This window comes from Phaeodactylum tricornutum, chromosome 33 (genome assembly GCF_000150955.2).
Source record: "Phaeodactylum tricornutum CCAP 1055/1 chromosome 33, whole genome shotgun sequence".
Classification (NCBI taxonomy): Eukaryota; Bacillariophyta; class Bacillariophyceae; order Surirellales; family Neidiaceae; genus Phaeodactylum; species Phaeodactylum tricornutum.
Window position 1 is genome coordinate 49,392 of NC_011701.1, and position 27,053 is coordinate 76,444.

At 47.1% G+C, this 27,053-nt stretch overlaps 6 protein-coding genes across 6 annotated transcripts; 2 read left to right on the plus strand and 4 right to left on the minus strand.

The window, feature by feature from the left end:
• The first annotated feature begins 6,499 nt into the window (after nt 1–6,499).
• Nucleotides 6,500–9,876, plus strand: PHATRDRAFT_50640 (predicted protein). The gene is made up of 3 exons (XM_002185566.1): nt 6,500–7,091; nt 7,239–9,352; nt 9,431–9,876. The coding sequence occupies exons 1-3, from the start codon at nt 6,626–6,628 to the stop codon at nt 9,854–9,856; spliced, it is 3,006 nt and encodes a 1,001-aa protein (XP_002185602.1). The 5' UTR covers nt 6,500–6,625; the 3' UTR covers nt 9,857–9,876.
• A 567-nt stretch (nt 9,877–10,443) lies between these two features.
• Nucleotides 10,444–10,926, minus strand: PHATRDRAFT_41647 (predicted protein; the record flags this gene model as incomplete). Its single annotated transcript, XM_002185574.1, has 1 exon — nt 10,444–10,926. The coding sequence occupies one exon, from the start codon at nt 10,924–10,926 to the stop codon at nt 10,444–10,446; it is 483 nt and encodes a 160-aa protein (XP_002185610.1).
• Nucleotides 10,927–11,505: 579 nt separating this feature from the next.
• PHATRDRAFT_50641 (predicted protein) lies at nt 11,506–12,988 on the plus strand (the record flags this gene model as incomplete). The annotated part of the gene is made up of 1 exon (XM_002185567.1): nt 11,506–12,988. The coding sequence occupies exon 1, from the start codon at nt 11,597–11,599 to the stop codon at nt 12,986–12,988; it is 1,392 nt and encodes a 463-aa protein (XP_002185603.1). The 5' UTR covers nt 11,506–11,596.
• PHATRDRAFT_50642 (predicted protein) lies at nt 12,987–17,866 on the minus strand (the record flags this gene model as incomplete). Its single annotated transcript, XM_002185575.1, has 4 exons — nt 12,987–14,283; nt 14,389–14,591; nt 14,667–15,613; nt 15,700–17,866. The coding sequence occupies 4 exons, from the start codon at nt 17,864–17,866 to the stop codon at nt 13,104–13,106; spliced, it is 4,497 nt and encodes a 1,498-aa protein (XP_002185611.1). The 3' UTR covers nt 12,987–13,103.
• Nucleotides 17,867–22,511: 4,645 nt separating this feature from the next.
• Nucleotides 22,512–23,463, minus strand: PHATRDRAFT_41650 (predicted protein; the record flags this gene model as incomplete). The annotated part of the gene is made up of 2 exons (XM_002185576.1): nt 22,512–22,625; nt 22,663–23,463. 2 exons carry the CDS (start codon nt 23,461–23,463, stop codon nt 22,512–22,514), a joined length of 915 nt encoding a protein of 304 aa, XP_002185612.1.
• An 843-nt stretch (nt 23,464–24,306) lies between these two features.
• On the minus strand, nt 24,307–26,684 carry PHATRDRAFT_50643 (predicted protein; the record flags this gene model as incomplete). The annotated part of the gene is made up of 1 exon (XM_002185577.1): nt 24,307–26,684. Exon 1 carries the CDS (start codon nt 26,479–26,481, stop codon nt 24,307–24,309), a length of 2,175 nt encoding a protein of 724 aa, XP_002185613.1. The 5' UTR covers nt 26,482–26,684.
• Nucleotides 26,685–27,053: the final 369 nt, after the last annotated feature.

Here is a 27,053-nt window from a genome sequence, read left to right on the forward strand (position 1 = left end):
ATCAGCCAAATTTGTTTCCGTAGGTTCATACGCAATCTTGATAACTTTCGCGGCAACACATTCACGAACAAAGTGATATGCAATGGCATTACTCTTCTTCTTCAACATTGACTCTAGAGCTGTAGTATTGTAAACCACAGACATATTGTCGCACAAAACTCTAGCAGCACCGTCGATAGGAATACCCATCATACGTAGCTTGTATTGTAGACCTTGAATCATCTCAGTAGCGGTCTTAAGCGCAACGAACTTGCTTCCAAAAGTAGAGGTCTCGACTGAATTCTGGCGCTTAGAAAAACACATAATAGGGGCACGATTCACATAAATCAAAACACCTGTACGAGAATGACGAGTAACACGGTCTCCCGCATGGTCAGCATCAACAAACGTTGTAACTTCAACAGCCTTGCCGCAAGGTTGCGGTGCATTTGGAGGAATCGGTTCCTTAACATCACCGTAAAAGTCCGTCCAGTCCACATTTTCCTTAAATTGGTTTTTGATCACAGCATAAGTATCATCGAAAACCAAGCGTGACCAATTGTGAGATTTCAAATAAGCAAAGACATTGAAAACAGCAGTTGAATGTCCCTCGCGCGGCATCGCAAGAAACGAGGACAACATAGACACTTCGCACATGATGTCGATTCGACCAAGTTCAACTGCCCATCGCAATACTCCAATCAGTGACTGAAAATAATTAGCGCGATCAGGATCGAGAATAGAAGAAACATCTAACTTGGGGCGATAACTGGTCAACATCGGAGACGAAGCACGATTGCTTAACGCCCTTCCGATTTCATGTAAGTCTCGTTCAACATTTTTCACGGCTTGTTTAACGTAATCCGTAGAACTCATTGACCATCGCTCTTTTGTCGGATTATCCGACAACGAGAATGGTGCAATATTAGCTCCTAGATAATGATCAGGGGGCTTGATTGAGTCCGGCTTCAACTTAAAATGCTTTCCAATAGAATCTAGGATACTTTTCGGATCTGAACTGATACAAAGAAAGTCGTCAGTATAAATCAACACATATTCATAATGTTCCGTACCGTCGGCCTTTTGAGCTGGACGAAGCCACACATCTGGATCAGCCAGGCACGAAATGAAGTTAAGTTCCTGCATCGTCGAGGCCAGATGAGCGCGCCAAGCTGCACCACTGGACTTTAAACCATATAAAGCTCGAACGATGATTGCATACTGATTTTCGCAGGACGGTCCAAACTCAGGACCACAGATGGTGTAAACCTTTTCACGGACAGGTGCGTTCAAATACGCATTTTGGGCATCGGCACCAAGGATGTCCAGGTTGTTGAGAGCAGCAACAAGAAAGGCAAGACGGACACTATCGCGTGAGACGACACTGGCATAGGTGATTGAGCTCGGAGGATCCGTTACATGTCCCCCGGCGACGAGTCGGGCTTTGCGAGTGAAGTCCATTTTCACATCGAAAATCATGTGACAGGGAATATGAGTGTGACCAACAGGCTCAGTGGCTCCAGGATCAAGGATCTTGAAGGCCGGCATGACATTTTTCATTTCCTTTTTGATTGCATCGGCCCATAACGAAGTGTTAGTATCCCTGTCAATTTCGAGAGCTTTGCGAACGGTTTTGGGAATACGTATACCAAACTTGTGCGTTCTCTTTTGATAACGAGTTTTCACAGCAGAGACAATGGTATCTCGCTTACGAAGAGTGTGGGGAACCCACCACGCAAAGGCAGGCTTGTGGACCAACTTGTTTGCAACGGCATACTCAGCGACTTCGACAGGGTTAGATTCCTTCAGATCTTTAAGCGGCAACCAAGAGACGGATCCATCTTTCCACTGTACGGACAGTTTCCATCCCTTGGTGGTACATCGCATATGCTGGTTGCCATTACGATCGGTGACATAAAGGTCGTCGGGAGCAACGGCAGAGCCGTCCTTCCGGTGATCAACAATCTCATCTAAAATAAGATGGCGACGTCCTTCATTGTCAACCTGTAAATAGATGTGCTCGGCAATAACGTTAGCGGCAAACTCTTTGACAACTCCATCATTAAACTGTACCTCAAGGACACGAGAGTCAAGGATAGGATTCGCGTTCGAACGGCCAACTGGGTTGCCGTCGCGATCCTTTTTACGAGCAATAAGTTTGCCGGTCAAAAGCGAGTCCCCTACAGGGAGTAATACTTCAGCATTGATATATTGATCGAATGCATCATGGTCATAGTCGTCGGCTTCCGGCATGGTAGCTTCGTCCCCCATTGAGTCATCCAAATAAGGCTCAAATTCATTGGGGTCACCAATAAATACCGGAACACGATCTGGATTGCCAAACTCTGTCTTAATGGACTCATCAAACTCTAGCTGCCGTTTCCTTACGGACTCTGAGTTGTGATCGGCAACAGACAGTGGAGAGTAAGTAGTACAAGCAAGTATTTGTCCATTTGCAGCAAGAACACGAGCACACATTACATGTCCAATATCATGAGACGGTCCAAGCCATCGACCAAGCTTGCGCTTGTCTTCCGGGAAGTCTACCGGATCATGATACCAAAGCCATTCATACCACGACAATTCACACAAATGGGAAATATCCGACGTATCGCCGGAAACTGCCGTGTTAGGCACATCATCATGCAAAGTATAGATGTCGTGAGCAATGGAAGACCAAATATGGCCTTGTAATTCCAAACACATATCCCACAAACACAGTGGGGCTCCTGACTTTGTCATTGCTGTATTTGTCATTCGTTTCAGCGCCTTAATCGCTGTTTCGGCACGGTTCAACCAGGGAGAGTAAGGCTCAATCTCTAATGCATGGGCGCCAGCTGAGCGCACTTTTCGACGGAACTCGCCATGGGTGAGTTCCTTCGCACCATCCGATATGACTGCAGCTGGGACACCTTCGCGATGGAACAACAGATCCAATGCTTCATGGGCTTCGGCTTTAGATTTCATGGGGTAAGCGCGTGTCCAGTCAATGTCATTGACGAAGACTTGGGCACACGTATTTCCACGCAACGAATTAAGCTTAGAAAACATGGTGTCAGTGTACAAATTTGTTCGAAGATGACGGAATCGTAGCTGCGAAGTAACCGGTTTGACGCGTTGCACGAGAGCACAATTGATAATGTTCTTTACACCGCGCTGTGTGGTGACGCATAGGGTACGTTTGGCAGTAGCCAAGCCAATGTTCCAACAATGAGCCAACTCCTCAGGGCTGACTTTGTAACAATGATTTGACGATGGGGCAGAGCCAATGACAACAGTATTCTGAACGGAAGTCACAAAACGAGCATCATCCAATGAAGTGGAGACGGATGACAAGGTCTCGGCAAGGGCACATGTTGTTGTAACAACACTTGTAACAGCACGGACAGTACAACGGGATTTACTCGGAACAACCAAACCATGGGTATTGGTGCAATGCTCCTCCTGACGGGAAAATTCCAAAGAATGAGGGTCCCACACAGGATTGTCGTACGTCATGACAAGGTGAGTACAAGTATCAAACTCTTCGCGACTGGGCTTGCAAGAGGGCAAATACAAAATGACGCCATCAAGCATCAAAGGCAGACGAACATTTTCGCTGGGGAAGAAGATGGAGTGTGAGGACTCCGTGGGCTTGTGAGTCAAAAACTTTGGGCCTCATCCACCTCGACATCATTGATACAAAGCTGGTTTGGATTGATCAGGTTGTGTTCCATTTTTGGAAAGTGCAAAGCCTGATTGAAAACCAAAATAAAAGTTTCGTACGTGTGCGGGTGGTCATAAGCAACAGCAGCGGACACAATGGGCACAGAATGGGCACAGAATGGGCACGTCCGAGCGTGGACAAAAAGGGGCTCACATCAACGGTACGATGAGTTTCTTCAAACACAAAAGCATGACGACCGACACAACACGTATCGGCATGCGAATCCAAGTCGGAGCGGGACAAGTGGCCCGTACCAACCGATTGGACAGACACAACAGGGCGGGTGGACACAACAGACACATTTCGCTGGGACATGTTCTTGCCAGCAGAAGTGTTAGAAGACAAAGTTGTGTTGTCATCATGACAAGGACGAGTATGTCGATCTGTGTCATTGGAAGTATCAACAGCAGACGCATTGCAACGACGGTCACCATTACCATTTTGGCGCAAAGTGTGCACATGGCGACGCTGTTCTGCATTCATGGACTCATACTCTTCAAAAGAGTAGTAGCGGTCATACCGCTTGTCGAGCCGTTGTTAAACGGTTTACCTTTTCCTCCACCGCGACCACCGCGGCCACCTCTTCCGCCGCGACCACTGTGGCCTGTAGAGGCAGAAGAACTGTTACAAACCTGGGCCTGGTTCTGTTTGTCAATAAACTCACTCAAATAATTGACAGTAGCTTCAAAATCATTTTTCAACGCTGTAGTGGCACGAACGGTAGCAATAGCCGATTCAAGAGATGGGGCTTTAATGCGCTTCAAAAACTTGCGGACCTTGGCAGCTTCGGTCAATGGCTCACCAAACTCGTCGAGATCGGTGTGGGCTTGCTGATGAATCTCGGCAAAACGCTCGAAAGAAAAGTTTCGGCGCTCACCGCTATAAAACTTGTTTTCGAGGTCTCCCTCGGCCTTGTTCATGATCTTCGATTGGTTAGTCGGCCCAAGGTAATGAGAACGGAGGGCCAACCAAGCTGCACGACCGTTACAAGAACGAGCGTGAGCAGAAACCCAGCTCCAGGCAGGACCCCCATGGGTACAAGCCCGGATTACGGACCAAACTTGATTGTTATCTGCGGCAAAATCCTCGCCATCATGCGGGCAACGGGCAATCATTTCGTCGAGAACACTTGGGTACATGTTGTCCGGATCGTCCGGGACTTCGTCGCACATGGCGCAAAGGAACGCCAGTAGTTCCACGGACCTTGGAGAGATAATCTTCGATATTCTCGAAGGCTTCGCGGATCTTCTTGAGGTCATCGATCATGGAAGGAGCCGTAGCATCCTTCGACAGAGTCTTGTCTTCCTCCTCACGGCGTTTAATCTCCGCCATGGAGAGGACTCGAGCCGCAACGAACTGGCCTGGGATCGGACGAGAGGTACGCTTAAGGTGACGGATATAATATCCGAGCAAGATCAAACGCTCTTCAGCCGTTGGAGAAATGGCGACACCGGAGCGGGGAATCACCGCTGGGGCGCCTGGCTGAGCGGCGTTGGGGTTTGGGACGGTCCCCCCGGGACGACGGAGGGTGTTGCACATATCCTTGATGAACTTGTCCGTCAAGAACACGAAGTCCTCGACGGAAGTAATAGATTTGGTAATGGCGTCGCGATGAGACGCGTCGACAATACCAATCGCCTGGAGGGCGTTACGGACTTGAGCGAGAGCTGCGGCCATGGTGAACTTTTTACTTTCTTCCTGAGGACGGGAAGGAACTTCGAAAAGAGTTTCGAGTTGAGCATGTGTTAGCGAGGTCGGCTTGGCATAACGGGAACAACAATAGTTTCCTTTGATCACTGGTTACGAGTTTTGCAAATATTTGGTTCGCATACGCTTAAATAGTGATAGCCGGCCTGATTGCCGGGTCAATAACTAAAATACCCATTGTGGTATATATATACACATTTGATAGCAAGAGCGGAGGAGCAGCAAATACCACTTGGTACGAGGTCCGATATTAACAATTGGTAAGTGGATGTTCGAAAACAGATCCTACTTAACATCCAAGCTTAGGATGCCGCTCGGGCTAGAGCGTTGAGTAAAGCTTCGGTAGAAGAAGCTCCATGGAAGCGTCCAACCATGGGGAGTGCCTTGTTTCAAGCCGCTATTGCAGACGAGAAACCCAGTATCCGATCGACACGACTACCACGTGGACCATTACGAGATACCGTCAGTATGTTCTAGGCGTCGGCGACTCGACAACAACATGAAGAGCCAGGTATTATGCTTGCCTCCCCAGGCACATTCGGCCTCGGCGCTTCCGTCAAAACACTCACAAACACTCAGACAATCACAACAAACTTATACCTTTGATCCCACAGGGATACAGAACGACTTTGGGTCTGATAAACTAGAAAACTGCAACGATAACCGACTAGAATCGCACTAGAATAGCACAAGATCACTAGTGTAGTTACGAAACGGAGCAAAACACAAATTATACCATTATCTGCCTGAGCAGACCAGTCTTAGTCTAACGTACATATGACAGACGCTTGACGTGGGGTTTTTCTATTCGACCAGAAACAGTACAGATATTCTATGCGCGTTCGACTATGCGCGTTCCTATGCGCGTTCGGATGCTCTGATTGGTCGAGAAATTGACATTCTTCCTTGAGAGAATGATATTCTTCTGTCCTAAATAAAATAATTTCCAAAAGTCCTTAGTCATTCTTGTGTTGGATTGCTGGAGCCGCGGGTGTGAGCTGTGCTCACCCCCCTTTTGCTGGTCATGAGCTGTGCACCAGTGTTTTCCCACACGGTAGATCCGAAAGCACCGTACCAGAAATGGCAACCTCTCGCACATCCCCGACGCCGCGAGATATACCAAACACCGTCCTTTTCATTTTGCACATAGTCATTTTGTTGCATCTACAGTAAAAGAGTCAGTGTTTGCTTCAATGCTTGGAGACGGAACAAGACAAGTCCACAAGGCCAACAATGGTCCAAGTCGAAATAATGTCTAAAATATATGGTGAGCTTGTAGCATATCCACCACTCCGGATTCTGCAAAATGGGAAGGAACATGACCCTTACGTTGTTGTAGATGAAGCTATTGAAAAATTTGGTGCAGCAGTCAAAGATCAAATGCTTACAAAGGAACAAGCTTTGGTGAAGGTGACAAAAGTTGCTAATTCAATTGACTGGCTACCTACTGAACTGAAAGAACTGGTTGATGCACACTGTCGTAAAGACTCAGATGTTGACAATGATGGATATGTCAATAAGATGAGACTTTCAATCAAGGCAAATGAACTCTTTGGGAAGATGAAGGCCAGCACCTATTTTGTCAACTTTTACCAGCTCAAGCAGGTTGCTTCACGATTTGCCGCACACTGGGGATTTGTTGTTGTTTCGTCTGGCAACAAATTGTCATGCTTTTTTGCCAAGAGCTCAACTAAACCACGTGAGTCAATTGTGTCACCAACAAGACAAAGAGAGCGGACAAGCATCAAATCAAATTGTTCATTTATCATCCGATCATCATCTTGTTGCAAGGATGACACAAAACCGCGGCATCGGAGAGCTGTGAAATTAACATCATATGAATTAGAGCACAGCACGGAATGCCATCCAGGTGTTAAGGAGCAGCGCCTTGCAAGGAAGGCTGCTGGCATAACAATTGGTGGCTTGGATCTGACAAAGGTCAATGATATTGTGACATTAATAGCTGCAGGAAATATCAATGCTTGCCAGATGAAGAGTTTGCTAAAAGATCATGTGCCAGAGCACTATGCAATTACTGCTTCTGATATATGCAACATCAGAAAGCGAGCAGTCAAGTACTCCATAGAACAAACACCAATAAACATTGCAACAGCACAGAAATTAATTGATTTTGTTCCATTGGATGAGGATGAGACCATAATCTCAAAGGATGATGATGTGTCCAGAGAGAAAGTGGCTGAATTTATGAGACAGGTTCTACAGGACACAGGTGAAGGTTGGAAGGCACTTGCATTTCTTGAAAAAGTGAAATCTGAGACCATTGGCTTTGACTTCCGTGTGCATTACGATATTGACGTACGGCCAATTGGCATTGTTTGGATTACCAAAAGTATGCGCAAAGCCTGGATCCGGTTTGGGAGCACAATATACCTGGATGCTATGAAAAGGAAAATGAACAGTCTCCACTGGCCATACATTGGTCCTGTTGCAATGGATCATGAAATGCGAGTGGTTCCACTCTGTGAAAGTATCTGTTTGGGGGAAACACTTGCCGCATATGCATTTGCCTTAAATTCTTTGGAGCAAATGGAGCCACGGCGAAAATTGGCCTCTATCCGTCTCATCTACGCAGACTGCTTTTTAACAGATGCACTCCTACCATTGGTAGGTCTGAAGCGCCCTTCCACAACTCTTGCATGGGATTCCTTTCACCTGAAGTCAAAAGTATGGCCAGAATACTTTGGACCAACCCTGTTTGACCAGTTAAAGGCTTCACTTGGGAAGATGCTTTATGGAAAGTCACGCAAAGAATATGATGAAGCATACCAGGAGATAGCACAAACACTGGCCCACAACCCTGCTAAGCTTGAGTATGTGAAGGGATTGTATGATCACCCAGAACGGTTTGCTCACCACTTTATCAAAACCATACCTGGAAATCTTGGCAAATCCAGCAGTCAACCAGCAGAATCAAACCACTCTAGTGTTGTAGCTCGAGTTGGTCCAGGCTCATCACAAGACATTGTCAAAGAAATCAGTGCACTTCTGTACCGACGACAAGACTTGGCCAACTTGCATGAACAAGAAGACGCAAGATATGAGCTATTATCCTTTAATAGGGCTTCAAAAACCAAAACAACCACACTATTGCATGATCTGTCAGATGCTGGGGCACACAAAGCACTCTCAAAGAGATTCTTCAAAGATTATTGGTGTCCTCTTTCAGAAGAGGGAAAGAGCTATACCCATTTATGTCTTCCATGTGGCTCTCACCAAATTTTTCACATGGATACTCCTAAGCTGGATGATTTCGCCATTGTTATAAAGAAAGGAGAGCGTTGCACTTGTTCCCAGCAAAAGGAGTTTGGGGGTATGTGCCTGCATGAATATGCTCTACATAATCACACCTTTGAACTTAGCTTGTTTCCAGAAAGAATGCTCCAGCCACACTTGCAAACAGCAATTCGTCCAACCAGCTCCAACAATGATACTTATGATCATTATGGTTGCAATGATGATGATCTAGTGTTGGTCAAGGGCAACAATGCTAATGAAGTCAATGTTGATGAAGTTAATATTCATGCTGACACTCGCAATGAACCCTCCTCTTCTGAGGATGATAGCATCCCATTAGCTACATTGGCTGGTAAATGTTCTACCAACACCAAAATGCAACCCCAGAAGAAACAAAAGTGTGCTGCTGTGACTCATGCTGAAGCAACTTGTGTTGCTGCAGCAGTGGTAGACTACATTGTTGGTGGCAAATCGGAAATGAGCATGGTCCTCTATTCATCTCTTCAGCATTTGCTTGAGATTGCTCGTGGAACAAGTGCCCGCTCAGCTGCCAGCATAGTACAATCTGCTAGCCTGGCTGTTGAACTGAGAAGAAAGCATCCAGCTCTGCATCAACCAGTGGCTGGTCCAGAGGCCAACACAGTAGGAAGGACCCGATCCAAGAGACTAGTCTCAAAGGTGATGGCCACATATGGAGGGACATCGGTGCGTAGCTACAAAGTAAAGAATTCCAAATGCAGCTTCTGCCACAGAGCCACATGCAGAAATATTCAAAGCTGCCAGATACTGAGGGACCTTGGCCGGAGGATTACAAAAGAGGAGCTTCCTCGCTTCCGGCAAACAGAACTTTGCTGCTCACAAGCCATCAGTGACGGATCAAAGTTAAGTTCCCTTATTACAGCCAACAAACCTGTGCTCATCAGCCTCCCAAGACATACTAAATGGCTTGTTATTCATGGCCTGTACAATCTATCAGGAAGCTTGGCTGCTGCCAAAGTTTCAAACAATGTTGGGGTGGAAGTTACATGCTATGGCAACATGGGAACAATTATGGAAGGACTTATAGAAGGTGCTGCCAGCTTTGATCACAGAGTGGCCACATACAGCACTGTAACAGACTGGATTGCAACCTCTGCTTTGACAGGAATGAATACCATGACACGGTTGATTGCAAGCAACAAATTTAATAGCTTAACTGGTAGCATCTAATGACTACTTACTTGTGCTTTAAATTAAATGAAGAAACAAACTTCATGCATTCATTTCTCACCATCTATTGTTCATTTGATTCTTGTCACCAGCAACAAAAAGATAGTTGTAGCAAAACCCATCATGTCTTTTCCAAGTGTGTATATTCTCTCAAAGCCATCATGGCAAAGGACATTCAACATAGTTCAATTTCATACTCCAAAAAGTCTAGATTGTGCCAACACAAATCTTTGTTGTAATTTCTCGCGGCTCCCCTTTGGCTCTATTCTTTGAATCAAGTCTATTTGCTGCAGTGTTGCTGTTGTCACACCAAGGAATTACAACAAGCTCACAAACAAGTCGTTTCTGCGTAATAATCTTCTTTTTGTTCACTGTGATATACTGCATTGGTCTTGTACCTATCAACAACCTGCTTTCTTAAGTTTGTTGGGAATTGTCCCCTTGTCAGGCATGGGCCAACTTGGTAGTGCTTGGGGGTCTGGAGCTACTTGTGATTCCGTAATTCCTGCTGCTCCCTTTGCTTGTCAGCACACTTCTCCAGGATGCATCTGACAGTACCAGTCTGTCAAGTGTTTTGACACACTGTCCTACACAGTATGCTCCACAACCATAACTGGTTGCGCAGGTCGCGCAACCTCCATCACGTTGCGGAAACGACCCATTCCGGATAGTGGACCCCCGGACGGTGCCTTCGGCGTTCCGCTGTATGCACGAACAGCCACACCCAATCTCCATTCCAACATACACTGTGTGGGAAACGTGTAGAAACAACGCTTGAATTGCTTCGACTTTCTGTGCTTTAACGTTTCCATTCCGGATAGTGGACCCCCGGACGGTGCCTTCGGCGTTCCGCTGTATGCACGAACAGCCACACCCAATCTCCATTCCAACATACACTGTGTGGGAAACGTGTAGAAACAACGCTTGAATTGCTTCGACTTTCTGTGCTTTAACGTTTCCGAAAACGACTTTGTCGTCTTCCAGTCCGCCCGCGAATAGGCATTGTCTACCGCCACCGTCCCACGGCCCTTTATGCACACGTCGGATACCATGTACACGCTGCTGCACATGTTGGACCTGTTGGATGCTGCGGTGCGTGCTGAGGGACGGTCTCCGCGGACTGTGGGCGTCGTGCGACTTTCGCCCCGACAAAGAGGAAGCGTGTCATCACCTGATGACGAAGTTTGCCCCTTTGATGTGGGGCACGGAATCTACTTGTGGCTATACGGCGTCCAACAACTTGACCCTTGTCGCTAACGGGGATGTCGAGGGCAACGAGAGGGTCGATCTGATGTACGCCCGCATGGGGGTGGATGGTGTGGGCTCTTTGACGGTCAGCGCGTTCACAGTAAGCAAAAGGGGGTTGGGAGGGGGGTGAGCACAGCTCACACCCGCGGCTCCAGCAATCCAACACAAGAATGACTAAGGACTTTTGGAAATTATTTTATTTAGGACAGAAGAATATCATTCTCTCAAGGAAGAATGTCAATTTCTCGACCAATCAGAGCATCCGAACGCGCATAGGAACGCGCATAGTCGAACGCGCATAGAATATCTGGAAACAGTAGTACGGGATTGTTGGATCCAATCACGATAAAACACGAATCAACAACGAACCAAAGACAAACCGACACAATCTTCAACGAAATCTTTGCTCCCCAAACTGACCATGGGGGTCGGTACCAAAGGCAAGACATCCATCGCTTACACCTTCGCCTTCGGAAATTCACTTTTTTTCCAATGAAGATTATTCGGAAAACCCTGCAGCTCACGATCTGGCTATCCGCGTGTCTCGTCACCTCCTATTCCTACAGCAATAGCAACGTGCCGGTAGGCAAATCCAGTGCCAGGAACACTGAGACTTCCCCCGTCCCTATATCTTCGCATACCTTTTTGTTCCGATCCCACCCCATTGCATATGAGACCGCTGTGGTCAGATTTCCCACCAAGATAGCCGTGCCGCCGCAATCACCAACCACACCGTATCGAGACGTCTCGCCGGTGCTGCTCCTGAACGGCTTTGGGGTCGGGTCCTTCCACCAACACCGACTCATCCAAGCCCTGCAACAACAGTCCGACCAATCTACAGTAACTGACAAAAACAGCAATAGAGATGAACCCGCCAGTCTTGCTACTATTATTTACACGCTTGATTATCTCGGACAAGGTCGCTCCTGGCCCGTGGATTCCAACGATGGACAAAGTGAAGCGGAATTGGGATTGCGCTACTGTGGACAAACATGGGTGGACCAGATTGTAGCATTTTTGGAGACAATCGTTTTGCCTGCTCGTGAATCCTGTTTCTCGTCCACGAGACACTATACTGCTCCTCCGGAACGAGTCCATTTGGTAGGCAATTCTGTCGGCGGACACTTGGCCGTATTTGTGGCTGCCTTGCGACCCGACTTGGTAGCCTCCGTCACCCTGCTCAACGCCACTCCTGTTTGGGGACTCAATTTGCCCGGCTGGACCGGTCATTTGCCGGCTCCTTTTCTGCCCAAGACCATTGGTCGATTTCTGTTCGATCAGATTCGCAATCTCAACACAATCGAACAATATTTGGCGGCGGCGTACGTCCATCGGGAGGCGTTTGACGCCACGCTCATGCAACAAATCCGAGCCTGCACTGAAAGTCAAGGGGGACACGCGGCCTTTGCCTCGATTCTTTGGTCTCCTCCCGTGACCTTACCGACGAAACCAAATGATGCTCCAAGCAATACCAAAAACGACTACAAAAAGATCAACGCTTTCGACGAAGCCCTTTCCCGGCTCGAGTGTGACGTTTTGCTATGCTTTGGAGCCGACGATCCTTGGTGCAAACCGGCCTTTGCAGCGCGTATGCTCCGAGCTCTGGGACAGCGTCCAACGGGTAAGGTCCAGCGATACGTGGAACTCTCCAGCGTTGGTCACTGTCCCAATCACGAGGCGCCAAACGCCGTAGCATACGTTTTGCTACCCTGGTTGCTTTCGTCAAATGCACAACGCCAACAAATTGCATTGGTGCCAGCGCCACTCTCAGAAGACAAACGAACGTCAGTACGAGAAACCTGGGGGGTCACGGAATTGACCGAACGCCAAGCCGACGACATTTCTTTATCATTAGTGGATCGACTAGCCGTACTATTTGTATAGGAAATCAGTTGTCTGACTCACTATCAGGACTGTAATTGAAACACCCGGTACGGTTACGTCGTTTTTAACAAATTATAAAGCCTTTCCACAAAATTCATCTGCTTGAAACGAGCCATCACGACATTTTCTGAGTGCGCAACAACCAACGAAATCGATCCGTAAACAGTACAGGCACAGCATTGATGTCGTCTACGGGTACCGGCTCTCGCTCTTCCAGCGCCAGTTCCTTCCGGTGCAAAGAACCGTGAGCCGCGAACAATTCACGGTATTTGGAGAAGTATTCCACTTGACCGACTGCCTTGCAGATGAAAGTGTTCATGACAGCCAACAACACTGCGGCTGCAATCAGCACATAGGATCCCGAAGAGATCGCCGCGTCCACTTTGAAGCATTGTGCGTCTTCCGCTTCTATAAATCCGTAAAAGACCAGCTCGGCAAATGTGCTTTGCAAGCCATCGCACGCCGATCCAATCAAAAAGCTCGAAACCTCCGGCAATTGCCACGCTCCGACAACTATCGATATCACGTATACTTCCATATACTGCCAGGCCCGCAAGACCTCGACAACACTCTCCACGCGACGGCGCGTTCCATGCGTCATGGGATAAAACCACTGCACCACTAACGCGCACGTCTGAAGAACAGGCACAATCAAGACCGTCAAAACCAGCAACACAGCTATCGAGGTCGTACCAATATAGTCCTTCGCTGTGTCCACAAATCGAGCTTGATCCATCAGCAACTGCGCAATCGAAATTATGCTATGCTCATCCTTGGCCTGCTCGAAGTTCCGACCTGCTTCTACAGCCACACCCGCCAAACCTTGAACGTCAAACGAAAAACTCGGAAGAAGCGACCCCAATAATAACATAACAGTCAACACCACTGCCACCACTACTACCAGAATGTTGACCCCACGGCGGACGTGTAGCTTCTCGGCTTCACCGCGATGAGGACGACCAAAGGCATGGCTGCGCAGCGCTTCAACAGCTTCATCCTGTGTCGTTCCGTCATCATCCGTCATCTCGGTGGTGCTACTCTTCAGCGGAACATCCTTCAGAGTCCAAGATGCTTCGCTTTCAAATTCCTTCGTTCCATTCTCGATGAGCGATTCATTTGGTTCGTCTTTGACTTCATTCTGCGCCTTTCGCTCCACACGACGGTGGTAGTGAATGATGACGTGGGAACTCAGCTGCGATAGAAGCTGCGCAGTCAAGTTCGCGTACAATCCCCACACGGGGACTACAGCCAAGTCGACTCGGTACAGATCATCCGGTAGAAAGGATTGACTAGGACTGTTTCAACGATGGAAACAAACAGTTGCAAAAGTAGTAAGTATACGTATACGGTTCCCATGTCTAAATGCATTCGGTACGCCACACCTAGAGCTCAAAACGTACCTTCGGATCGACACTCGAAAAGCAACAATCGATATTATCATCACAAACACATCAATCATACTCCATTTGGCAAGCGCATCCAACCACAACAGCCAAGTCCCGCGCGTGGACACGGAAACCCTCGTCGGCGGAGCAAACCACAGCAAAAAAGTCAGAATTTGTTTGGTGTACGGCCACACTCCGCTAAAGATAAGGATCAAAATCTGCAAAAACACTTGACGCGTGAGTACACAAACCAGAAAGTCGATTTTTCAACCAACTCGGTCCACGGTTCTTACCGCCAGTTCCTTCCCTCCGGCATCCCACAATTCAATAGCGGACTGTGCCACTGAGAAGCTGTAAAAGTCATCAAATACAAGCCGCTCTCCAGCTATTTGGATATAGATACGCACGGATCCTCCAACACTCAAATGGCCGCTCAGAAACATCCCAATGTTTCCCAGAATAAACACGGGAACCAACCAACGGATAACGAGCGGTACCTGACCGCTACGAAACATACTTGATGTGCGTTTATCGATGCTTTCTTCGAAATCCCGATGTTTCTGTTGTTCATCGTAAATGGCTAACGCACGCGAGCTAGGCAGTGATTGCAGCCACTTGCGATTACGTCTCGCAACGAGTACCTTCACCAGAATGGTCAGTAGAATTGTGCCTCCCACACTTACACCAGCAGCAACCAAAACTCCCAAAAGGAAACTCATAGAGTCCTCCTTCAGATTTACTTCAAACGCTTCATACTGCAGTGATCCAGTCTCGGACGAGAAACTCGGACTGTGCGGACAACGTTTCGCCGATTCCACCAATAAGCGATCAATTCTCGATTGCAAAAACGAGTTGTCTCCCTGTGTCAGTGAGACTAGATAGTCCACCACATTTTGCGCGCTAGTAGCGGCGTCGGTTTGGCCCTGCGGTGTACGTAACAACTCGCCGATCTGCAACACCTGAGGACTCGTGCACTCAATGCAGTCCACGGTGAAGTTCATATCGCCAATCAGCAATTTCAGATCCTCCAAGCCAAGTGACACCATGCTGTCCTCATTACGAACACCCTGAGCGCTCAGGCTAGGGGTCTGTACAGTCGCAAGCCAACAATCTATGTTCAACATATCTTCGATTGGAAACGACAGAAAGTCCCGCTCCACAATTCTGGCCAGAAGCTTCGTAACAACCGACACGGAAGACAGCTCAACTCCGATGTTCACTTTGTTCAGGATTGTGGTACCTGTGGACAGGGCAATGAGCGAGTGGGTCAGAATCTACTCTTTCACAATTTCGATGCGACATTGGATTCCTTCTACAAGTACGTACCTGCGCCTTCCACTCCGATCTGCAACAGTACGGATATCCGCAAAGGCGTGGACGGGGTACCCATTGAGAGAGTATTGTTGATGCGACTCGCTTCATTCGTGAGGGGGTCAAGCAGAGCCAACGGCTCGCGAATAGTGTCCAGGTTCTCCACCCGTAGGTCAGCAATGCGAAATCGAACCTTGGCGTCCAACCCATTGAAGCTGATCCTTTGATCGAATGCAAGAAATTCTTGCGCCAACAGGAATGTGCCCGCTATTCCTGACTGCTGTTCGGTCAAGGGCTTGATGATAAAATTATTCATCTTTGGTACACCCGAGGCGTCATTGGCCACAAGCTCGTCGTCGATCAAACTTTTGACCACAACTCCCAGACTTCCGTAAGGGTTTGTCCCGTTACCACCGTACGCTTCCGATTCTTCCGCCGACAACAAGAGGTCGCGAAAATCAATGAGAGCTGTCTCCGAGCCCCGCGCTTTCGTCAGACACGTAGTGCTGTTCCGCAGTCCCTGCACGGCATCGTCGAGAAACTCAATGGCGGTAGTTTGCACGAAATTGTTGAGTGCGACTACCAACGTTTGGTAAAAGGCGTCGTACACGATCTCGACTGCGGTACCGACAACGCGCTGCAATCCAGGTGTAGCAAAACCCCGTACCGTTGGGAGTCCGACGGATAAGGCCGGTTGAATCGACAAGCTCGTTACTTGCAAATCGAAAACAGCCGAAAGGAGACAATTCACCACCGAATCGTCGTTCAGCAACGACCCAAGCGGCAAGCTTCCCAGTCGACCCTGGTCGATCGCCAATAGCAGCGACGTCGATGCGTCGACGCGGTCCAACGGTATTTCAACCTGTACAACCTCCACCAGGGATTGGGTAGAAGCCGGCGGTTGCAGCCGCAATTCCATCTGTATCTCCAACCGAATGTCCTCAATGGCAAAGCCTGTTTGAAATGTGAAATTGCCAATCTGGCTCAAGTCGTCAAACCTGGAGAAACTGTCCAAACCGATGACGGTCGCCGTTTCGATCTTCACTGCAATGGATCCCAATATCTCGTTGCTTGCTTGCAACAGATTGCCCGATCCAAAGTCTCCTAGTTTCGTCAGGTCCACGACCAAGGCACCGTTGTCGTCCAAGATCTGATCACGGAGAAGGGCATTGATATTAAGCGTTCCCGCACCGGTATTGGTGTTGCCAAAGTACCCGCCAACTTGCTCCACAAGCAAATCAATCACGTTGGCAAACTGTGTAGACGGCTCTTGAAAGTTCAACAAGGTTACATCGGACGGCACGACCAGATCACGTTCCGCCTGCAAAGCCCCGACCGCCACACTATCATTGCCGTTACCGTCGGGTGAATCCCCCAAATACGGCCCCAGCAAAGTAGTCAGTCGTCCCAACAAGGCAGCAACATCGTCATCAACATCTTGCAGGGCTTGACACAAGAAGTCAGAAATTTCCCGCTCCACCACGTTGCGCAGTACTTTATCGAGTGCGTTCAAAATGTTGCCGACAATATTAACAACGCCGCCTCCATTAAAGTCCAAGTCGAAGACATTGACCGTCGTAGCGCAGTTCTCTAAAATAAACTCGTCGGGCGCAAACCTAGCTAGGTCGGGAGATCGCAAGACGATTTGGCTGGATACTGAATTGTCACGTGTGTAAATGTCGGCCCGTCCTCCTCCGTTGGTTCCGAGTATGTATCGGTACCGGTAATCGGCCGAACAAACAATGTCGACGTCAACAAGTTGCAGAGTCGAGCGTATTGTGGTGGCGGCCGTAGTGATGTTTTCAACGGGTGTCAAGCGAATGTCCCCTAGATTGAAATCACGACAGACGATATTGGCAAAACTCAGTGACAAAGTAAAACCTCCCACATCTGTGTCGACCGTAGTGCCCGGCAAGGTAAAGCTCGTATTTCCATACAAGGCATTGAGGGCGTCGAAATCGCCCAGAGCGAGAGAACGGAAGTCATCGCTCCTTGCGCGACTGGATAGTGTGAGTGGGGAAGCCCCAGAGGAATGTAGAGTCTCCGGGAAGTCCTCCGAAACAGCGTGGTTTCCGGTGCCAGCCAACTCGGCAGCAGCAGCCAAACGAGAGCTGCTGAAACAAGAAAAGAACACACAGGCGACGTAAGCGGCAATTCTGAAAGTGAGACGCTGTTGTCTCATGGTAATATGAACTTGCGTTAAAAGAGGTGCGCGATGGTCGACGTTCACTTTTATGAGTCTTGTCACAAAGTCTGCCGCTCTGATCTGGGAATGCACCAATCGTTCGAAGAGATACGGTACAGGAACGTCGAAACGAATAATTGGAACAATTTAGAGCACGTAAAATATTTTTTTTTTCGTGGGATTGACACGGGTGGGATTGCCTGCATCATTTACAGTTACATATGCTTTTTTGACGTTGAACGCATTCGGTTCGTCCAGAAGGACGGCAGACCTTTAGCTAGAGTCGTGCTTTTTTTGTTTGGCTACTAGCCAATCGTGTTTTCATATATCTTTACTGTTAACAGGTAAAATCTGCTTTGAGTGACTGTGAATATGAATAATTCAAACACACATCCGTTTAATAAATAAAATCAGAATATTGCGCATTAGGATTTCTGTATTTCCGAAGTCGTCGTTTCAGAAAATGTCTGTCCTTTGGGACTTTGTCCAAATTTCTGATTCTTGCTATCAGTTTAGGCCGCATAGATTGCCGCCAATTTCTAAAGTTATGATTCCTATCCAAGAGACCTCTACTTGTTGTGTCTCGACTGACTGCTCGACAAAGGCAGGATCATTTCAGATAAACAAATCTTTTGCAATAGACCTTCAATTTAGTAGTGCAAGAGAGTTCATAACAATCGTGTATATATTTATTGAGATACGGTTGATTGAGTAAATTAAAGTCTATCTTAGCTCCACTTTTTTCCCTACTATTTTCGATAGGTTTGTGTAACAAGCCGTTTTGAAGACAAAGATAACTTAAACGGTGCACTTCTATAGCCAAAGCTTTTTAACATGTCAAGGATCACAGATCAAAGGCATCACATCACCGCAAATGTTTGGAACACTGCTGAGGGAGGTTTGAAATTCCCGGCTGCAATGGCGGCTGCAAATTTCAATGAAACCGAAAGACGGGATTGAACCGTCCAGCTGCGTATCCGTCGCATTGCTGCAGAGGCACTTAAAACTCCGGCAACATTGAAGTGCCCCCTACCATCAATGTAAAGGCAATGGCGTCACTATCCTCTATTGAGAAAGTCACTCCTGGTACAAGTGCAACTTTCAATCAGAACAGTACAACGATGCAATTGAACAACACAGGAAAACGTGGTGTCAACAATACCTGGTAAACGCAACTGGGCATTACTACAAACAACCTGCAATACTCCTAAGCGGACTTAGGAACTGTAGAACTCAGCTTGCTTACAACGCTCCCCACGGGTTAGACAGCGGATATGAGGACCTATCTAATCAATGAATTTCTTAATCAATGAGCGGAAGATTATTCTACAACTAGTCTTCAGTTTGAGTGGTCAAGTTCACTGAACAACTGTTACCATGATCCAGATAATCTTACTCACTCATGAGTCTTCTTCGAAAATATAAACCCACACAGAATCTTGTGGTAAGTAATTGCCCTTGTCCGACTACTCCTGCCCAACCTCGTTTTTGATTGGTTCCTCATCCAGTATAGAACAAGAGCTGAGATATTCCGCACAATACGCTTGGTTCAATGAAAGACAGGACAATGGCAGAGAACTTTGGAAACCACAGCAGTCAGCGGCTTCGCAAATCATTTCACAGGCGGTTCTCCCCAGAGCTGATGCAACACCTGCGACAATGCATTTGGTATTGATGTCACTCGGTGGTGCAGGTAGCACGGTCTGCGAAGGATAGCTCCGCATGAATGAGGAAGATTCATCGGATCGCTTATTCCCCAATCTTGCAGTCGTGGTAACTATCAAAACGGCTGCAATGATCATTGGAACCAAAATCTGTTCCCGATTTGTGGGACTGTGTCCTATCATTCATTTGTTTATTTGTTTCTCAAATCCTCTTCCATCAGATTCTTGTAGTTGTACAGCAAATATATTGTGTCGTACAATAAAGCTAACGAATTCTTCTATACTCACGCAATGTATTGTTGATACAATGAGAGAGTAAGATGAATAAAGGGGAAAGCCTCGTAAGGCCCCGATTGTATTGTAATTAATCGGTAACTCAATCGGTTTGACCTCGACTGAATTTAGAATTGTGAGTAGAGACAAATATGGATGTAATCTTTTCGAGTGCAAACAAATCCCTTGGAGCTCCCTTAGGAGTCTCAGTAGAATCCGTACTACTCTCCACGGATAGTCACATTACTGGGATAGTAATGTTCTGGTCAATCGTATTCAAGGAGACCGTAGCCTCTGTACTGTCTTCTATGCGTTGATCCCGCAGAATCCAGATGAATGCAGATGAATGCAGATGAACGTGAGACCCTTTGATCGTGTGCAGACTTATCTGCTTCGATTCAATCCCAGTTTGTAGACGTGGAGAAGGTATTTTCTTTACCTCTCAAGGGACGACCATAATAGAGAAAATCGCTTATGTAAAGATGATTTCTTGGTCGGCAAGACATGTCGTCTTGCGTGTCACAACTGCTGCATCCTTAGATGCATACACGTGTCACTTCGCACTGCCTTCGCAAATGACATTTCGGTAATGACCCGAAAAACATTGCCTCTATCCGCAGCATCGTACAGACGACGACTGGGACAGTAATAAGGCTGGCAAACATGGCCAATATTCAGAGCTAGGCACTATGCTAGTTGAATGTTCCAACAACAATAGCTATGACAATTGCTCACCTTAGTGGCAAATTGCAGTATTGCGTGGCTATACTTTATCACTCCCTTCAATCTCGCAGTCTGGGAGTACAAAGTCCAGTCTAGAGATTGCCCCAAAGTATGGTGGCGCAGAAGGTACTGTATGGCCGTGGCTCAAAACAGAATGTGACTGATGAGGAATTTGTGCTGAGGGCCAGACAGACACTTAGTGAGCATATCACTGAGATTGGAGCCCGTTGGTTCATGTGCAAGACGCATTGTCCCACTAGCAATGCACTCGCGAACCTTATGGTATGAAATAGCATTGTGCTTTTTCTTAAGTACCGACGAAGGTATCGTCGAACTTGTGACGACACTCATATTGTCGCAGAAAACATTTGCGGGTCCACAAAGTGGAACACCCAATACCCGTAGGTTGTACCGCAAAGCTATGATCATTTCGGAAGCTATGCGCATGGCAACAAACTCCGATCCATATGTCGATCCTTCGACAGTGTTTTGTCTCTTGGAGTACCAACGTATTGGTGTTCCATTTATAAAAATAAGTATGCCGGTGGTCGATCTCCGCGTGACGTGACAATCTGCATGAGCAGCATCCACAAACACCGTGATTTGTACTGACCTACCCATAGGTTTTGGCATTGCTGGAGGGAGTTCCTCTACAGCATTTGGGTATTGCTCCTTCCACGTAGGATCAGAGAACTTGACCTGAGAAAATTCTCTCATTTTAGGGTCACAGACAAGCTTGGAATTCAAGTGTCGCTTTAAGTAGCTGAACATACGAAGCACCGCATTGTAGTGGCCTTCTCTTGGTTTCGCATTGAAGCGTGACATAAGACCCACTTCTTGGGTAATGTCAATTTGTCCAAGTTCAGATGTCCAGAGAAGAATGCCGATAAGACTCATATAAAAGTTCGCTCGGTCATCGTCGAGGAAAGCGGACGTATCCACCTCCGGATGGTATCCGGGTATCAAGGGCGTGACAATTCGGTTACTTGTTGAAAGTTTCAGCCCAAGAGTTTCCTCTATGTTTTTTATCGCGTTGGTTAAGTACTGCTGAGCAGACATGTACCACGCCGACGTACCATCCTTGAATGTGTACGTTCCAATAGTTGCTCCAAGAAATGTTTCTGGAGCGCTACCACCCTTGAGTGTGTAGGGAATGTTTTTGAGCATTTCTAAAATCGCCCTGGTATTTTCCGAGACAACCGTTAGGTCGTCGACATAGCTTATAATGTACTCGTAGTACTCGCTTTCGTCCTTGCGCTTAGCAGCTCGGTACCACATATCTGGATCGGCCTTAGAAGACACAAAACCCATAGTCCTTAGACTTTGCGCGAGGTGGGAATGCCACGCTGCGCCACTGGACTTTAGTCCATACAGAGCCTTAGCAATGATGACTGTCCGTCCCTCGAACTCTTCAAACTCAGGGCCAGCAATTGCATAGACCTTTTCACGACAATCGGCATTGACGTAAGCATTACCAATGTCAACTGAGACGAGATCAAGATTGTTCAGACTGGCAAGTAAGAAACCTAGTCGAACACTCTCCCTTGACGAAACACTGGAATAAGTATCATCAGTGGGAGGGTCTGTCACATGGCCTCCAGCAACAAGGCGTGCCTTGCGTCGGAAGTCCATTTTGACATCAAAAATAATCCACATCGGGATGCGTTTATAATCCTTGGGAGCTCTTTCTCCCTTCGAGAGGATAGTGAAGGTCTCCATCTTCTGGAGCGTGCCCATTTCCTTTTGGATGGCTTCAGCCCAGAGATGATTGCCATTCTGTTTGTCCAGCTCGTAAGCGTGGGCAACGTTCCTTGGAACTTCTATACCGTACTTGTATCGGTTCTTCTTTTTTCGCGTGCGTGCAGCGCGAATCCACCTATCAGCCTTTGTCAGTACCGATGGTGCCCAGTAAGAGAAAGCTTTTTCCGACATTAATTCATTGTCGGCTGCATATTTTGCAACTGGGTAAGGATTGCTTTCCTTTAAAGAGGTAAGAGGCTCCCAGGTGTATTCACCATTGGCCCATTTAACACGGAGGAACCAACCTTTCGTTCGTCCTCGGCCGCCACGTGGGCGCCTTTGATGGTCAACAATATCTTCAAAAGTATACCATTCATTACCATCATCATCGACTTGCTTATACACAGCGTCAAGCAGAGCATTGTATCCATGAATCTCTTCAGTACCATCATTGAACTCAACAACATAATTGGTTGTTTCGTTTGAGCCGTTGGGCTGGCCATTTTTATCACGCTTGGTGACTTTGCCTAGATGTTGTATACCTCCCTTAGTAAGGAGTACTTCGCTGCCGACAAGGAGATCCGACGAACCAGACTCTTTTTCGTCGTCGTTACCGTAGTAATCATCAACTGATAGTCCTGGTTCCACTTGGTCATGGTCGGCTCCCTCATTTAAGTCATACAGAACATGTCTATTACGGACTCCTGGATCTTCAGGTTCACCAGTTTTTCTGGCAACCTTCATTGCTTCATCTCGTCGTAACGAGGCAGCTTGCTTTTTAGTGCTGTGAGCAAAATCAGTAGGCTGATAAATATCCCTTATCATAGCATCAAAAGCTGTAAGAGAGGCAGTCGAATCAACTTTGTGAAGTGGTGTGACTGTGGATTGCGCTATCACGGTTCCTTTGTCTGTTAGGACATAGTAGCACATAGCTTGTCCAACATTTATTGCAATACCAAGCCACCGACCAACTTTAGCCTTAGCTTGTGGAAATTTAATTTCAGGATTGTCAAAATATTGTACCGGTTCGTAGAACTCGAAATCCAACAATTCTGAAATATCGCTCGTGTCACCTGTCATAACCGTTAATGGCGTTTGCCAATTTAAGGCTTTGCGAGCGGTATTATTACGCACAATTACCACGTAGGTAATGGCGTAGTCCCAAAGCTGTTCTGGACATTGTGTCGTTTCCATAACAAGTCGTGTCTGGATCCGAACCGCACCGAATTCGTGTTCGCAACGGTTTTGCCACGGTGAGTATGGTTCCGTGACTGTGACTTTTATCCAGTGACCGGAAGTGATTTTCTTCCATTTGCTTAAGGTTTCCACTTTTGCGTTGTCGGTGTGAATTTGTGCCGGAATTCCTATATCTTGTATAATTGACGCAAGACCTTGGTCTGCTTCGGATTCCGCTTTCATAAGAAAGTGGTATACAAAGTAAGAATCACCACATACAAACCCTTGGGTATGCGTGTGTCCTCGGGAGGATTTAACAGTAGATTTGAAAGTGTCGCTATATAACGTACACTTCAACCGGCGGTATCGCAATTGTTCAAACTTCGTTTTAAAACGTCGATGCAGTGGCATTTTGCCAGAGCGTTCCGCAAGTTGTGTTGTAGCTTCCAGTGTTCGGTCAACTACTTCCATAGGAACATGTCCCAGGATGCGGCGAAGTTTGTCTCGATCGACATCTAGATCCCGTGGGCTAGATTTTGAAACCCGTGCAGTAGCATATTTGATCTCGCGTACGACATCATGTGGGTTCATAACATTATTGTTTGCCGGTAGAACCGGGAACTCCTTAGAGTCAGGGAGAGAAAAATACCCATGGTAAAAGTTCTCCTCATCCGCATTATCAGTTGCGGTATAGCGTGCATTCCGTTGTCGGTCATGACGCGTGTAGCGCTGCTCATTATCCTCCCAGTCTTTGCTGTTTGGATCCCAGGGTTGATCAGATGTGAGATCAATGTGCAGGCAGTTCTCAAGCTCATGGCGAGTAGGTACTCGTGAGTACAACAATGATGTGCGTCCCTTCAATTAAAAAGGAATGTAGTCGCCATCAATTGTTTCAATTCCGTGAAGAGATTTCCCTTGGGATAAAAACTTCGGAATGTCATCAGTCTGATGTCCGGCGTGCCGAATCTGATTCAAGTTGATGAGAGATGTGGACTGTGTAGGCCCAAGATTCAAAGCTTCATGGAAAACCAGAATAACGGTGGTTCCGTCATCGTAGTCATATGCTGTAGCAGCCGTCACAACTGGAATTCGATCAAGAGTATCACCACTGTCATGAAAACCTCGCAGACTCACATATCGACCTGTATGGGCAAGTACAGTATAGCCTGAACCAATGCAAATTGTGTCGGCACCAGTATCAATGGCAGCTTCGCCCCATGTTGAACGGCCGGTAGGATTTCGTGTGCGATTCTTACAAATGCGTCTTATTGTTGCATCCGCAAGCCGTAGTTCTGACATGCGCCAAGGAGTGACTTTGTTTTCTTCTGAACTGCATACCATACGATTAAAGGAGACCCTGTCAGCAGATCGCCCAAATAGGGTACCTGCTCCATATGTAGGTTTCTTAAGCGTATCTTCAAGTTCCAAATGAAGTGGTGTATCTTTCGCCTCAGGCTGACCTGAAGCCAAGTCCTTGTCATCATCTGCTTTAAATATTTCAGTAGACATTGACCTTAAATCAGGCGAGTAGGACTCAACGCTTGCGTTAGAGTTATCCGTACTACTAGTCTTGGCTCTTTTAGCCGTGCGCGGGTCCGTAGACGCTCTACGCTTTGCCGCTTTGATGGCATCCTTTATCTCGGGAGACAATTCATCCCAGATGTCCTTGCGGAGTTGAGTACTAGGAGCATTGTTTCCTTTGCCCGACTCTTTATTACCTTTGCCTTGGCTTTGGTATTCCGAGCGCTTGCGCCGGTTGTTTTTGTTGTTCCTGTTTTTCGACAAGCCCGTAGCCTGACGAATGTTTCGGGAATCCTTACCGTCCTTGCTCGTGAGCTTGGCGGCTTGAGTACGCATGTACGTGACAACGCGTTCGAACTTCCATTCATTTAGGTTAGCTTCAGCAGCTGCCTTGAATGCCATAAGTTCAGGATCAACAATTCCCCGTAGGAAAAAGTTTGTTTTCTGTGAGTCCGTGTAGGCCTCTTTGTTGCGAGCCAATATGTTGTTACCAGTAAGATGCTTTTGAACATACTTGGTAAAAGTGAAGTTCCGGGATTGTCCGGTATACTTCGATGTCAGAATTGTAGTGCGAGCTTCTTCTGTGGTTAAGCCCACCTGACTGGCCCCTTCATAGAACGCACACAAGGCGATCCAGGCATGACGGCCATTTTTTGAAACCTCGTAAGGTTCGATAAGGCCCCATGCATCTCCGCCGCTTGTGAGCGACTTGAGCATAAAAAAGATGTTTGAATTGCGAACTGACTTAACGTTCCAGTCATATTTAAATGAATCAGGTTCGTCATTGATGTCATTGTAGGTCGCTGTTGGTTCTGAACGGGAATATCGCTCCGAGTCATGTGAGATACAGGCATCAAAAGATTGCCCACTTGCTCCGGCCCATGCCTCAAAACTGTATCGAAAGGCGAGCCACTTCTTCTGTGTACCATCAAAGGGATCAGGCACCAGACTGGAGACTGACTTGTCTGTTTTGTTGGTCTCGGAGGTTCCAAATGGAGACGCTTGCGCCTTCATCTGCATTTCCAATTGCATAACTGGAATTGTCCATTCTTGGGTAATATTTATGTTGTCGGGTTGACTACGTAACCATGTAGCAAATGCCCGTAGGCGAGCCCTGTAAACTGTTGCAAACAAAAGCTTGTCGCAAAGATCATTGATGTCACTCATAGAAATAAGCAAGAAATCATTTGCGGTCTTCAAACCTTCGTTTTGGAGTGACTTCACATGGATATCTCCAAATCCCATAGTATTCCTTAGAACACTTTCAAGGGCTTTCTTGTCCTCAAAAAAGTTTGGGTTGTACTTGAAATCAATGTCGGTATCAATCTTGTACGACTCGATCTCAGACTGTGAGTCATTGTCATCGCCCATGGACGATGGTTGCGTCTCATTGTCACTGTCCTTGGACGGCGACTCAACGGCCTCAAAGGGCGTTTCTTCTTCCACTCGCTCCTCCGGCACCGTTTCGGTCGCTCCCTTCCGGGTAGGACCGGTTGCCTTGCGAACTCGGGCCATGGCTCAGTTCAAAAAGAGAGACAATCGTGTAAAGTAAGTATGTTGGTGAGAGCAACGCCAGCGATGATTGCTGGGTCTGATAAACTAACGGATTCTTCTATACTCACGCAATGTATTGTTGATACAATGAGGGAGTAAGATGAATAAAAGGGGAAAGCCTCGTAAGGCCCCGATTGTATTGTAATTAATCGGTAACTGAATCGGTTTGACCTTGACTGAATTTAGAATTGTGAGTAGAGACAAATATGGATGTAATCATTTCGAGTGCAAACAAATCCCTTGGAGCTCCCTTAGGAGTCTCAGTAGAATCCGTACTACTCTCCACGGATAGTCACATTACTGGGATAGTAATGTTCTGGTCAATCGTATTCAAGGAGACCGTAGCCTCTGTACTGTCTTCTATGCGTTGATCCCGCAGAATCCAGATGACTGCAAATGAATGCAAATGAATGCATATGAATGCAAATGAATGCAAATGAATGCAGATGAATGCAGATGAATGCAGATGAACGTGAGACCCTTTGATCGTGTGCAGACTTATCTGCTTCGATTCAATCCCAGTTTGTAGACGT